Source organism: Aulonocara sp. 'chitande type north' Nkhata Bay, linkage group LG7 (genome assembly GCF_057382095.1).
Source record: "Aulonocara sp. 'chitande type north' Nkhata Bay isolate Kocher_YH1m ecotype deep benthic linkage group LG7, A_spYH_male_GT1.1, whole genome shotgun sequence".
Classification (NCBI taxonomy): domain Eukaryota; kingdom Metazoa; phylum Chordata; class Actinopteri; order Cichliformes; family Cichlidae; genus Aulonocara; species Aulonocara sp. 'chitande type north' Nkhata Bay.
This window is the reverse complement of record NC_141350.1, coordinates 44,155,693-44,170,855: the sequence shown is the minus strand read 5'-3', so window position 1 is coordinate 44,170,855 and position 15,163 is coordinate 44,155,693. Positions and strand designations below refer to the sequence as shown.

At 41.4% G+C, this 15,163-nt stretch overlaps 1 protein-coding gene across 1 annotated transcript; it reads left to right on the top strand.

The window, feature by feature from the left end:
- Window positions 1–65: 65 nt before the first annotated feature.
- osbp2a (oxysterol binding protein 2a) lies at window positions 66–14,002 on the top strand. The gene is made up of 14 exons (XM_086300606.1): window positions 66–513; window positions 1,417–1,622; window positions 5,580–5,830; window positions 5,967–6,135; window positions 6,865–6,985; window positions 7,076–7,142; window positions 7,225–7,362; window positions 7,462–7,707; window positions 7,841–7,961; window positions 8,091–8,194; window positions 8,757–8,852; window positions 10,426–10,610; window positions 10,721–10,938; window positions 11,275–14,002. Exons 1-14 carry the CDS (start codon window positions 353–355, stop codon window positions 11,412–11,414), a joined length of 2,223 nt encoding a protein of 740 aa, XP_086156732.1. The 5' UTR covers window positions 66–352; the 3' UTR covers window positions 11,415–14,002.
- Window positions 14,003–15,163: the final 1,161 nt, after the last annotated feature.

Sequence of the window (15,163 nt, the reverse complement as noted above, 5' to 3'; positions counted from 1 at the left end):
CCTGCGAGAAGGACGTCATCACTCCCCCTCCCCTTCCTTCACATCCTCTGCCTCTGTCCCTGCACGCAGTCAAAGTGCAACCTCTGAGTAGTTTCGTATGCTCTGTTGTTCCGCCCTGGCTCCTGAAACAGCCGACATTTTCAAAGTGTCTCCGGGTGGAGGGGCACACTGCCTCATCACCACACAGCTGCAAGCAGGCAGTAGCTTAAGCGAAGGGTACAGTGTTGCAGTGCAATAATCTGGCTCACTCGCAGCTAGCTTATCGGTACAGCTGTTGACTGGCAGCAAGTCCACTGAAACTGCACCGACTCTCCTCCGTCCATCCCGCCGGAGCACCGGCCGACAGGGGCAAATGAACGAGCTGGTGAAGAGTTTACCCTCCCCGACTCTGCCCGGGCTGCACCTCCCGTCCGTGGATACCCACAAAGGCTGGCTCTTTAAATGGACCAACTACCTGAAGGGCTACCAGAGGCGGTGGTTCGTGCTCAGTAACGGCCTGCTGTCCTACTACAGGTGACGGTGATTTACTCAGTTAATAATATCAGAAATAATAATGGAAGCTGTTAGCAGCATGTCAGAAATTAGTTTTATTTAAAAGGAAATTAAACTTTTTTGCATACCTTATCTGGAGGAAGAGGTTTAGTAACAGCAGCCTAAATAAATAAATAAATGAAAATCACATGAGTCATAACTACAATGAGATGACCCGTGAACGATGTTAAAAACTATTTAAGTTTAAACATGGTGTCTAATAGCACTTATTACGTCTATCTATCTATAAATAGATAGATGCTGCCTGTCTCTAAGAATAACTTTATTGATCCCAACAGGAAATTCATATTTCTTGAAATATCATATCATAAAAGTCTTCTATAGTATTATATTCTATAATAGAGTGCTAGATATATTAATTATTACATTATTATATATAATAAGGTAATAAATATCTATCTAGTGAACAGCAATCTAGTCTTTCTAGAGGGACTAGCCCTAGCATAATACAACTAATAATATATAACATAGTATTCATATAATTTTATATGTAGTCTCTATGTAGATAGATAGGCAGACAGACAGAGAGGATAGATAGATAGATAGATAGATAGATAGATAGATAGATAGATAGATAGACGAACGGGCGGACGAATGGACAGAAATTTAGCCTTGTAAGTCATGCAAGGCAAAGCTGTCATTGTTAACCTACAGTACATATTGTCCAGAGTTGTCTCCTGAGGGAAACTTAAACTTGTTTGGTATGACACTTATTGCGACTCTTTTAAAACTGAAATAAGTCAAAAATGGAGCTGCTCCATTTTGTAAATGGGGCACATCAGCATGGAGCTGAGCAGAGAGGCTGGTGTATTCTTGCCTTTTTTTTTTTGTTCTGCTGTTACACGCTGCTGTTATTCCCCTCAGGACTCAGGCAGAGATGGCACACACTTGTCGGGGAACAATTCCCCTGGCGACGGCGCACATCGAGGTGGGCGACACCTGCCACTTGGTGTTAACCAGCGGAGGCCGGAGTTACCACCTGAAGGCCACCTCCGAGGGAGAGTGCCAGAAATGGGTGTCAGCACTGCAACAGGCCAAAGCCAACGCCACTCTCCTCATGCATCACTCAGGTGAGACAGGCATTTTATACTCTTTGTGATTCGTGTTTTTGGACAGTAAATTTTAGTGTAGCGTTAGTGTTACTGTTCTGTCATGTACCTTTATTTTATGGGTTTCTTTTGTTGTTGTTTTGGGGTTTGGGTTTTTTGGGGGAGATTTAAACAAAAACACCCACACCAGAATTTGCACTTTAAAGGAACAGCATGGTTCAGCCGAGAAGCTCTGAAGCAGTCAAACTAATTTTAGCTGTAACATGAATGCAGGCTGACACAACCAAGACCCATTTACCTAAATGCATATTAGATTTCTACACATTCTCTGTGCTGACTTTATAGTTATGTAAACAGAAGGACACAAGGTGGCAGTGTTATTCAGTATGTCCTTATGAGAACAGTCCGTTGGGGGCAAGGGGTGTGATTAAAGGTAAAAAGAGGAAGCTGTATTTAATCTTGTCATATTAAATTACACCTCACCTTCAGCTATGATCATTCTAATACTCCCTTTTTTTTTACCTTCAGACAAATAGAGCATCTTTCTGTCTTACACAAATGCAGAATCACACATGCAGCTACCGCCACCTACCCTCCCCACCACGCTGTCTCCTTTCTCCCTCCCCGTCTCCTTCACTATGACGACAGTGAGTGCTGAATGAAATGACCTTCCTGTAGACTCCTCCTCCCCTTTCTGAAAGCAGGAGGGGTAAGAGAAAAAAAAAAGAGAGAGCAGGAGGGTGTGAGCATTTTCATTGAAAATATTTTTCCACTATACACTCTGTGGACAATAGGAAGACACGAGGGCAGCCTTTTTCAGTGACTGTGTCACCTTGTAAGTAGCCTGCTCATTATATTACCAGTGGCAGGATTAGAAGTGAGACAGTCGCCGTGCATTTGCTTGCATGCTTTTTTTGCATCCATGTATGCATTAGTAATCATAGCTTTATGTTTATGGAGTTCAGTAAGTTGGGCAGTCCCTTTAATTTACTGCACATGCACAGCAGAGCCGTCGTCAACCGTCTCTGTGTACGTTGCCTAGTTCGATTTGATGTCTGCAACACCCAAAAATGTTGTGTAAAATGTTCGAACTCGGATGTGTGAGATGTACATGAAATACTGGTTCAAATATAGAGCTTAGCCCATTTACACTGTTTTATGCATTTTAAGACTTCCAGAAATGGTCTTAAAGTGCTGCTGCTCCATGTTTTTGGGTAATTATTTTCATCATAGGTTTATGTTCCATATATTATGTGTCGTTCACACAGCTGTGGCTGATGTGCTTGTGTGCATGTGTAAGAAGAGACAGTGCCTTGTGTTTTTTGGTGTGATGTGATTATAGATTATCATCGAGTGAGCTTTTTCATCTGGGCTCATTAGCGGGACAAATTAATTGGCTAAAAGTCGATTCGAACAGCATCTGTCTGTCTTATAATAGCTATTACTAAAATCTTTAGGCTCCTCTGAAATATGTATAAATAGGTGTGTTGTGAAAAAATAATGTTTCCCGCTGGTGTTGAAGACAAGATGAAAGCGTGAGGATGAATCCAAACAGCCTGTCCTGGAGCCGGCTTTCAGCACACACAGTCAGACTTTAAATGGTTTTTCCATGCTGAGGAAGCTTACAGTGCATCCCCTGATTTTTAACTCTCTCCTCCCACACTGTGTCCATATTGATGCTCCCGCTATCACCTGTGGGTGTTTTCTTTTTTTTTTTTTTAAATGATTCAACGATGAGTCACCAATTGAACTCTCCAAAGTCCTGTGTGGAAAATAACCAGTCAGTGCACAGACTAGACCAGTATCCCTCTGCCCTACATGTATACTGTTATTCTATGTCCGAGCACTTCCATATAAAAACATCGGATGGCAGATGGCCTCAGATCGCAGATTCATAGCGTCTTAACACCTTGAGCTCCACCAGCAGAGTGTGATTATTCTCTCTCTATATATATGTGGGTCATGAAACCATTACAGATGCCTGAAGGATTTTTCACCCTCTCATTTTTAATCTTCTCCTCCAGAGACGTTCTTAATCCACTTTGCCCTGATTGTTTTCATTTCTTTGCCCCTTTAGATTGAAGTAGTTTATGTCCCGTACATAGGCAAGGCTTTCTTTCAAGCACAGCAGGACCTAGAAAAGTTTCATTGCATAGGATGGAAGCAGTTACATGAACTTAAAGCTGGGTTGTTTGTTTTGGCATTTATTGCTCGCTATAGATATGGGTCTGTTTTTATACTGCATAAGAAGTTTTAATAGAGCACAGAATTGTGAGCAGGTGCATCATTCAATCTTCAAAGTGCTTATGCAAAGAAAATGAATATATATATATATGGGGCGGTTTTATCCTTCAAGCTCGGGTCCTCTACCAGAGGCCTGGGAGCTTGAGGGTCCTGCGCAGTATCTTAGCTGTTCCGAGGACTGCGCTCTTCTGGACAGAGATCTCCGATGTTGTTCCCGGGATCTGCTGGAGCCACTCGCCTAGCTTGGGAGTCACCGCGCCTAGTGCTCCGATTACCACGGGGACCACCGTTACCTTCACCCTCCACATCCTCTCGAGCTCTTCTCTGAGCCCTTGGTATTTCTCCAGCTTCTCGTGTTCCTTCTTCCTGATATTGCTGTCATTCGGAACCGCTACATCGATCACTACGGCCATCTTCTTCTGTTTGTCTACCACCACTATGTCCGGTTGGTTAGCCACCACCATTTTGTGCGTCTGTATCTGGAAGTCCCACAGGATCTTAGCTCGGTCATTCTCCACCACCCTTGGGGGCATCTCCCATTTTGACCTCGGGACTTCCAGGTTATACTCGGCACAGATGTTCCTGTACACTATGCCGGCCACTTGGTTATGGCGTTCCATGTATGCCTTGCCTGCTAGCATCTTGCACCCTGCTGTTATGTGCTGGATTGTCTCTGGGGCATCTTTACACAGCCTGCACCTGGGGTCTTGCCTGGTGTGATAGACCCCAGCCTCTATGGATCTTGTACTCAGAGCTTGTTCTTGTGCTGCCATGATTAGTGCCTCTGTGCTGTCTTTCAGTCCAGCTTTGTCCAGCCACTGGTAGGATTTCTGGATATCAGCCACCTCCTCTATCTGCCGGTGGTACATACCGTGCAGGGGCCTGTCCTTCCATGATGGTTCCTCGTCTCCCTCCTCTTTCTTGGGTTTCTGCTGTCTGAGGTATTCACTGAGCACTCGGTCAGTTGGGGCCATCTTCCCAATGTATTCTTGGATGTTCCTTGTCTCATCCTGGGACGAGACAATGATATATATATATATATATATATATATATATATATATATATATATATATATATATATATATATATATGTGTGTGTGTGTGTGTGTGTGTGTGTACATAAATAAGCAAAGTGAGGTACAAAAAACTGTTACGCCTAACTTTCCATAAGTGAAAATGGGACTGTAAATGAGATACTTTCAGGTAAAAGCATTGTCATAAATCTCTCCATGATGCTTTGTAATCAGCCCAGTCTCTTTACACTCCTCCATTAAAGCTTCAGACTGATGGTTTGGCTCACTCCAGCAAACGGGTACAGAGAGAGATAGTGAGGGGGAGACAGAGGAGAAAAGGGTAGTGCGTCATCTTTTTTTTTTCTCCTTCTTCCTCTAAAAATAGCCTTGCCTCCTGATTGCACAGACCTACGTTTCCAGGGCAACAGTGTTCATTCACAGCTTTCCAGTGTTGTAGAGAGGAAGATTTGTGGTGGATCAGGGTGTGAAGTGTTAATATCTTCTTCTAGCCAGTCCCCATTAATGCTCTCTCAGCTTGTCTCGATCTAAATTTTAAATGCATTTCTCAATCTGCCATTACATCCCAGTGCGCTGTTTACTACACCATCACAAACACCCACTCTGTTTACATGTAATAACCTCTAATGATGCTATTTTAGTAAATGAATAAAATTCTGTCCTGGCTCTATTTTTTTTTTTTTTGTGCATGTGTGTTTGAAGATGACTCGGGGGATGAAGTCCCAGTACCTCAGGAGGATCGTACTCTAACCCAAGGGGTGCTTAAGACTCTGGCCAGCAAGCTAGATGACCTGAGCACCTGTAATGAGCTGATAGGAAAGCATGGTGCTGCCCTCCAGCGCTCCCTCAGTGAACTCGAGGACCTGCGTGGATCCACTGACAGCACAGACAAAGTGAAAGCCGTTAATGAGCGAGCCACCCTCTTTCGCATCACCTCCAATGCTATGATCAATGTGAGCCATTCAGTTCTCCCCCAGTATGTAGCCACTCTAATGGGAGGCTAGCAGAAATGCTTTTTTTTAACAAAGGGGGAATAGAGCTTGAGGGTGCCGCCCGCATTCTTTGATGTGTTTTGTGTTCACACCTCAGGCTTGTCGTGACTTTGTGGACGTGGCAGAATCTCACAGTCGGAGGTGGCAAAAGGCCCTGCAGCATGAGAGAGAACAGCGTCACCATCTGGAGGAGACCATCGAACAGTTAGCCAAACAGCATAACAGCTTAGAAAGAGCCTGGAGGGAGAATCCCACCTCATATACAGGTGAGACTCTGTCTGTCTCCCAGACATCCTGTGTCACCGAAGAGCAAATGGGCCTCTTCAACGGGTGGTGCACAGACAGGTTACTTGAGTTAGACTTTAACCTTTTTTTAAGCATATTTATCTACAATCTGCATAAGAAACTACAGTAAACAAATAAACTATTATTTTAGTGATTTTTGTTTTTTCTGATGTAGTTTGTTATGTTTTACTGTTTTTGTGATCAATGTTAGTCTTTGGGAGCACATTTTTTCTGTTTGGTATAACTAATGCTAACAGGTTAATGGTTACAACCTGAGCTTTGCGCACAAAAGTAACAAAGCGGCCAATGTTGATGTTGAAGTGTAGCTTCAGTGTTTGTTAATCGTCCCTGGGCTTGTGCGTATGTGTCTCTGAGCATGGAAGGCCTTTTTGCAGTGCACAGAGTGTGAACACAGAACACCTACAATCATTAACTGCTGTAAATAACATTTATAAAGGTAAATAAGACCTTTATATGTTAGTTATGTGAAATGCCTCATGTCAATTAAAAGCAACCTGCAAAGCAAACATTACGAAGCTACTAATAGTTAAACAACTTCTTCATACCGCTTTGAGGCAAGTATTAATGAAAGTTCTATTACCTGAAGCAAACATACAAGTCTTTTTAGTCTCCATTATTTGCTACTTCCTGTGTGGATGTAGAGGATGTGCAGGACTCTCAGCTGACCTGTCCTGTGCTTGCTGCCGTAGGCGTGGAGCGATCCCAGGAGGGAGATGCGAGCGACGAGAATGACGAGGCAGAGTTCTTCGATGCCATGGAGGACTCACCTGCGTTCATAACTGTGACTGCTACTGGTAACATAGAGCACAAGTGAGAGGCATCATCTCTACACAGTTACTGTATGTCTAACCCGCTGAGCTATTTTTGTGAATGTTTTTAATATTTGTTTTTTTCACTTAGGCGCTCAGGAAGTAATCAGAGTATGATGAGTGGAGGCGTGCCCAATGACTGGACTCACAATGAGAATGTACGTCACAAGAATACGGATATTAATGAAAAACACTTTACTGAGTAGCCCTATTCATCTTAGCTTGTCCTTTTCTCTACAGGACAGCTCAGGCGCAAACCACATGCAGCTACGAAGAACAAGGCGCAGCCGTATTCCTGACAAACCAAATTACTCCCTTAACCTGTGGAGCATCATGAAAAATTGCATTGGGAAAGATCTATCGAAGATACCCATGCCTGTAAATAGTGGACAAATCTGCATTCTCCACTAATGAGCTCTAGTCAAAGCTTAATGTGGCGGGAACTTAATTAGATGTGTATGAAATGTGCAATTGCAGGTAAACTTCAACGAGCCGCTGTCGATGCTCCAGCGTCTGACTGAGGATCTGGAGTACAGTGAGCTTCTGGACCGGGCCGCTCGCTGCGACTCGTCCCTGGAGCAGATGTGCCTGGTGGCTGCCTTTTCTGTCTCTTCCTACTCCACCACAGTCCATCGCACAGCCAAGCCTTTCAACCCTCTGCTGGGGGAGACTTATGAGCTCGATCGGCTGGATGAGTATGGTTATCGCTCCATCTGTGAGCAGGCAAGGAATCACTTAATTACTGCGTTTATGTGTCTTTGATCACATTTTATAAACAATGGAGAGGAGAGCAAACACCCAACATATTGTGCTTATATTGGCTCTACTGACACCAGCTGATACAATTCACTTTCAGGTTAGTCATCACCCACCAGCTGCTGCCCACCATGTGACGTCACAGCGAGGATGGACCCTGTGGCAGCATATCACTATAGACAGCAAATTTCGTGGGAAATATATTTCAGTGGTGCCGTTAGGTAAGAAGCAGTCAGTGTTCACGATGACAGTCACTTTATATGAGCACAAATGCTACTACATCTGAGATCTGATTTATAAATACACTGAAATGTCTGTGTGATGTTTTGTATGCATTTTTTTTACCATAGGAAACATTCACCTGCAGTTCCACTCGAGTGGAAACCACTATGTGTGGAGCAAAGTGACTTCCACAGTGCACAATATTATTGTAGGGAAGCTCTGGATTGATCAGGTGTGTTCCTCTTGGACAGCAGTTCGCAAAGCTTTCTGAAGGTCCTTTACATTTTTTCTTTATGTATTAGATTCTTTGTCATTCATTTGTGGACTAGTCTTTGTAGCTTATCATGTTCAGAGGAATATTTTTTATGCTTGTTTGTTTATTCCGTTAAAATGGGCCTATGAATTACTCCAGGATAAAAAAACAACCTGAATGAAGGGATTTAAATTGCATCTCTATGTACTCCATTTCTTTTTGCTAAATCTCTTTAGTCAAATATATTAAAAAATATATAGATAACACAGTTCGACAGGCAGAAAATAATAATTTTGGACCAACAGTGACAATATTAGCTGAAACTTGGCATATCCTTAAAAAAATCTGGGGAAACTGAACAAGTGGTAAGCCTAAACAGGATCCACAGCAACTGATTTGAAAGTAATTTCCTTAAGAAATAAGGAAAGCATCCAGCAAACAAAAGCAAAATTTCTTCTTTCTTTTTTTTCCAAGCATAAAGGAAAGTAATTTTAGTCACTGTACACTTTTAAGTCACATCTGTTTTTTTTCTTGTTGGCAGTCTGGGGACATTGACATTGTAAACACCACAACCAAGGACACCTGTCGTCTTAAATTCTCCCCCTACAGCTACTTTTCCAGGGAAGTCCCACGCAAAGTAAGTTTCTGATGAACTAATAGACAACTACAACATTAACTCAGTCTTACATTTGCCGAATGTCTACTGCTACACAAGCCCTTTAGAGAGAATCTGTAATGCTGTTTTAACAGATACAACTTTCTCCTAATATTGACTAATATTGAATATTGAAAAAAATGGATAACCTACTTAAAACAAGGATTACCAACCTTACAGCTGGAGAAATAAGAAAAAGGAGGGCACAAAGTGTCAAACTAACAGAACAAGAACCTCTCTTTGAGGGCTATGATGTGTTGAAGCACTAAAGATCATAAAGGCAGCAAAATTCAGGAGGGGTGGCAAAAAATGTGTGATAAATTAAATACATTTAAAGCACATTTTAAGTACGTTGAACCAAACAACAGCTTAAAAAAAAGATGAAAGAAATATCAAAAGTAAAAGATTGCAATATTTCTATTAATATTCTCAGCAAGAGCCAACAGCCAGAGAGCTGGGAAGAGATTAAAGTAAAATATAGTCTTACAGTCGGCCTGTAGGCCTTTTCTTCTAACCCAAGAGGTTACATAGAGCCAAAACACATGGCTGAAAACTCCATCTAGCAGCATATCTCCCTTTGGAACGCCAAATTGCCTTTCACGGTTCTTTTTCCATGAGTTATTTTTCTATTTCTGCCAGCCTTAAAACCAGTAACACGCAGCGAAAATCCCCCTTAATGGAGAAAAGCAGCAGTGTTCAGCAGCAACAGCTCTACTAATTTCCAGTGCTGATTTGTGTCTTCACTTTATGTTGTGGAAATTACATCTCAGTAGACTGAGCTGTCAGGTTTAACCAGAGCTGATGCATCAGAGGGAAACGACTGCTTGCACAAAGAGAGAAACCAGCTTCATCCTTGTTATGACAACTTCTTTCTATTCCTAAAAAAAATTCCTGAATCACTCCCGAAAGAAAATATCTTCAACTGTCACTCTAGGCTGTCTACCCTTCGGTAGGGCGTTGATATCCCCAGACACCCCGAACCATCACAAATATGAAAAACACAGTCATACACAAAACAGATGATTAAACATATTTAATTAAAACACTTAAGTGAATAAGGTTATATAACCTGCTTATCAGTATTCTCTCACACGGCATAATAGAACATAGAACAAGTAACTAACACGAATAGGAAAACAGGATCATTAAAAGAAGAAGAAATAAAAGAGGATCAGCTGGGTCAGACTCGGGCAGACCCCATCTGAAAAGCTGGCTGTCCACCTGTTTTTCACATGATTTCGGAGCTCATCTAAGGTACTGGCAGGATGTAAGGGCATGGGTAAAATAAATTCTTATCACAGGCAATGATATTAATTAGGTATATTTTATAAATCCCAGTAATGCTGTTTCTGTGGTATGCAACCACGCTCTCATTCTCATATGGCTTCCCAGTCGCATGTCATTAGCTAGTGCACATGCAGTTTCATAGTCGGACATTTTCAAACAGCAAAAACTGAAACTAAAATGGATTTTAAAAAAAGAAAGTAAATAAAAACCTAAAGACCCCGACGAGGGCTGATCTCTTCTTGTGTGCTATGTTCTTTGTTATTTTTAGGTGACAGGAGTGGTAGAGGACCGAGAGGGCACAGCTCATTACATCCTGTCCGGAACCTGGGATGACAAAATCGAAAGTGCCAAGATAGTGGATAGCAGCCAAGGATGCGGAGGCTCCGAAGGGAAACAAAAGACGGTTTATCAGACTCTTCCGCCCAAACTGCTGTGGAAGAAATATCCCCTTCCGTATGTAATACATTTTGTGCTCTATCTTAATGATTGAGTGTGTCGGTGTGCTATTTCTCCTTCTCGGTCTGCATCTTTTGTCACACTGAGTTCTCTAATCCGTCCTCCAGAGAAAATGCAGAGAACATGCACTTTTTCTCCTCTCTGGCACTGACCTTAAATGAGCCAGAAGAGGGCGTCGCACCCACTGACAGTCGCTTGCGGCCAGACCAGCGGCTGATGGAGGCTGGTCTGTGGGATGAAGCCAACAGTCAGAAGCAACGTCTAGAGGAACGACAGAGACTGGAGAGGAAAAGAAGGGCGCAAGCTAACCAGGCCCTGGAGGAGGGTGAGTGCAAGGAAATGAACAAGAACAGTGATGACAAAGACTTTTCTGGCTTTTGCATCATTTGTGCCAACCTTCAGCACATATCGAGCAGCTGTTCAGAGCTTTATTTTGCAGTGAGCTCATAGCAATAACAGATTTTTCCTTATTTAGAAACAAAGAGCACAGGTGAAAGCTCTGTTGTTATAAAAATGAGTGACTATTGATCTTTAGCTTTGGTCAACAGCTGACAAAACCTGACAAAAACTTGCAGTAATTGGCAAATTTTACAATATTTAGAGTCTATGAAGAAAGAACTTTGCAATATCCTGAAAATGAGCACATATGTTCTGTCTTTAGGGCAAGATATTGAGGGTTACCAGCCACTGTGGTTTGAGAAGAGGACAGACGAGACAGGCGATAACATTTTTATCTACAAAGGCGGCTACTGGGAGGCCAAAGAAAGACAAGACTGGAGCCAGTGTCCTCAGATCTTTTAGGACAACATGCCTCTTGCTCCACAGCATCAGCCAGGCTGAGCATTTCCTCGTGGTTTAAGGATACTCTGAAGGATGGAGAGTTGTGTGTATGAGTTTGGATGTACATGTGTGAGTGAGTGAGACAGCTAATCTCTCCAGGGATTTTCAAGCACAAAAACATCTGGTTCCTAATTTACTTGCTCTTCCTCTGTTATATCTGCATTTCAAAAAAATGCATGGCCTCAGTATAAGAGAGTTAAGAGCTGCGAATAATATGTACACTAAAGGGAGTTTAGTGTACACGTGATCAGGTGTGTGGGGATAATTCTAGGCTGAAGACCGATGTCTTATTTTCTTCAAAACTGGCACAACTTGCTGAGATCTCCCAGTGATGCTGGGTTTCAAAAGAAATTTAGCAGGACAAAGCCTTCTTCTGTGCTAGAAGACTTCAAGACCAATCCCTATGATTTCTTGGTGTTCTTTATTAATCTGTTTCTCAAAACTGCACAAACTGCAGTTTGAAAGGATTAACAGTTATTGTCTGACTGGCCTCTAAAGAACAGTCACTCCACCAAATCTTTTTACAGATAATTGCTTTGTCTCCCATAATCTTGAAATTACAGTATGTCCACCTCCGTCACGGTTACATTTAAGTCAGTAGCAGAGAGCAGCACACACCCACTGAAAGCACTTGAATAATGTCTTCACTGACCCTGGAGGAGCCTGAGTGTGAGAAAATGACTAAAACAACATATTTGTGTAATCTCAGCTTGGACTCTATATAAAAAAAGTCTGCTTAAGCTGAAGATGCTGAAAGGTTTTTGCCTCATATCAGACAAAACTGCCAGCTCATTAGATTGCATGATTTTCATTGCCACCAGGGGCTTCCCTCATCAATTGCTAACACTTGTAAACAGCTTGAAAGGAGTGTTAGTCCCACTCGCACTCATTCTTCCACAGCAGTCATCTCGACAGGTTTAACTTTTTCTTCCAGAGAAACTGCTGTTTCACATCAAAATGCCTAATGAGTCAACTGCAATGGACTGATTTTAAGGTCTGGATCCAGCAGCAAACGTTTACCAGGTAGGGGAAAATCGAGTTGCAGTGTAGGATCCAGGATTTTTGGAGCTCCGCCATTACCAAGAACTAAAATTTAGGATGTTGCTGCATCAGTTTAACTTTTTAAATGATGATTAAAGGTTAAATAGCTGCAGGTGAATGTGAGTGTTGGTTATCTGTTTCCATGTGTTAGCCCTGCAACAGACCGGCAACCAGCCCAGGGCACCTAGAGTACCCCTTCAAATATCTTTAAACAAAACCGTAAGTATAAATATGCTAATCTTGGGATTTTCCTCAGCAGGAGATATTATTGCTGCTGGTGGCAATTTTAGCCTTAATTATGTAACAGAATAGCAACTCCCCAGTAACCCCCTCATTGAAACAAAAACGATTTTGTACAGATTAAAACGGTTCTGCAGGTATACCTCCAGGTAAATTCAACTGAGTAATTGTTTTTAAAATTAAATTTACCCATTATCAGGGTTTACCATTGTGGCAAGTACCAATGAACCTGTTCCCTTGCTTAAAATGGTTGCAAATGACTCTATTAGTTATTTGTATGTTAAAAATTGTTCATTTGCATTATGTTAGCAATAAGAAATCCTGCACAGTCACTTGTGATTTAAAAAAAACAAAACACTCCCCAATCAGGGAATTGTTTTATTCAGCCCAAATATTAAGTTGTATTAACATTATTTCATCATATCACTCAAAAACATTACACTTGCTCACGTTTTTGTGCGGAGGCAAGCACTTGTGTAAATTGGTAGTAAATACACTCTATAACCTGTTTATTTATAGTTTACTGTGTATTATTACAGCGGGGCATGATGCACAAATATGGCTGCCTGTTTGGTTTTGGCCTGTAAATAGCTAGAATATACTAGAAATAAAATCGTAGTATCATTTGAAGAAGATATACAGTGCTTTAACATCCATGTTGTCATATATTAATCTCTATTATGTATACATAACAAGTCATGATTGTATACCAGCTAAGGAGATGTTGGGTAAATTAAATAATGAATCTTATGTTTATAAGCGTACATAAATGATGCAATGAAATGTTGATCAAATAAAGCACAATGTCATGTTTACCTGACAGGACATGCTCTATAATTTAAAGTCCACAGCAAAGTATAGCTATGCATGGTTTTAGACTGCTTGTGCACTAGGCCTCTTCACCTAGCTAGCTGTTTGTGGATTGTTACTGAAACACCTTTTGTGCCCGACTGCCTCAGAAATTTTACATTTTTGAGCTCAAATAAAGACTTAAAGCTGCCAGTGTGCAACCGTTTACTGTCACACCAGTGGTTTATAATCTTCTGTCAAACAAAGCACAGGTAATAAAGAAGAAAACAGAGTTTGTCACAATGCTTTAAAGTGGGTATTTCTGTCTGGAGCTTTTCTTGAGTCCAAAGCAACTGTCCTGATCTACAAAAACATGTAAAAAATGTATTAGTTGTTTAACTAATGTTGTTTACTCAAAAAGAATAAATAAAAAGTAAATAACTGAATTTCCTCATGTGCTCAGCCGTCACTCGTACATGAACTACATGGATTTACGAGGTTTACCCTACAAACTGAAAGCATTATTTCTAAACTCCACCTTCTTTAGAAAAAAAATATTAAACATGCAAGTGTGATTGTTTTGTTGTACCAATGCTATGGTGACGATGAGTCATGGAAAAGACATTTGCATATTTTACCAGTTCACATGCAAACTAACCCTTAACTCATTCAGCAGCACCTGAAGTAATGCACAGGTGTAAAAACATGCTTCCAAGTACATCCTGAAGACTTACCCAAGATCCAAGATTTTTAGAATAAAACTGAACCCATAAGCCCCAGTGAAAGATGCTCTCTTACAAATTTGGCAGATAACATAAATTTGTATTTTGATTTCAGTTATTTTTCTCATTTCATCAGCAATCCTTTACAAACCAGATGATGGGCAGCCTGTGATTGACAGATGCAACAGTGTTCAACATTTTTCCATGCTCACTGTATTTACTATCATGCAATTGCATGTGCATTAAAGTTTAAAGCCCCTGGCAGCAGTTCAATGCATGTATGGTCAAGATGACACGGTGAAGAATCAGAATGGGGAAGAAAGACATTTTAAGTGACTCTGAATGTGGCTGGTTGTTGGTCTGAGCTGATCTGAGTGTTTGAGAAACTGCTGATCTACTGGGACTTTCCCACACAGCCATCTCTGGGGTTTACAGAAAATGGTCTGATAAATATAAAGTTAGCAGCAGTTCTCTGGGTGAAAATGCCTTTTAAATTCCAGAGGTCAGAGGGGAATGGCTAGGCTGTTTCAAAGGGAAAGGAAGGCTGCAGTAAGTCAAATGACCACTTGCTGCACCCAAGGGCATTTCTGAATGTACAACATGTTAGAGCAGATGGGCTACAGAAGCAAAAAGAGCACACAAGGTGGCACTCCTGTTAGCCAGGAAAATAAAGCTACAGTTTATACAGGATCACCAAACTTTACAGTAGAGCTCTGAAAAAATTTCGTTAGGTATTGATTTCTGCTGCAACATTGAGATGGTGGCATCAGATTTTTGAGGCGTAAGGTCAGAATTTGTAGTTATTTATTAATTAACTTATCCTGTCCGGCACCTTCAGCAAGCACAATCATTGTCTGAATGCACTGCTGTGCCAAACACATTTGCTTTTCAAACAGGAACTCTATTCAATTTTATCCT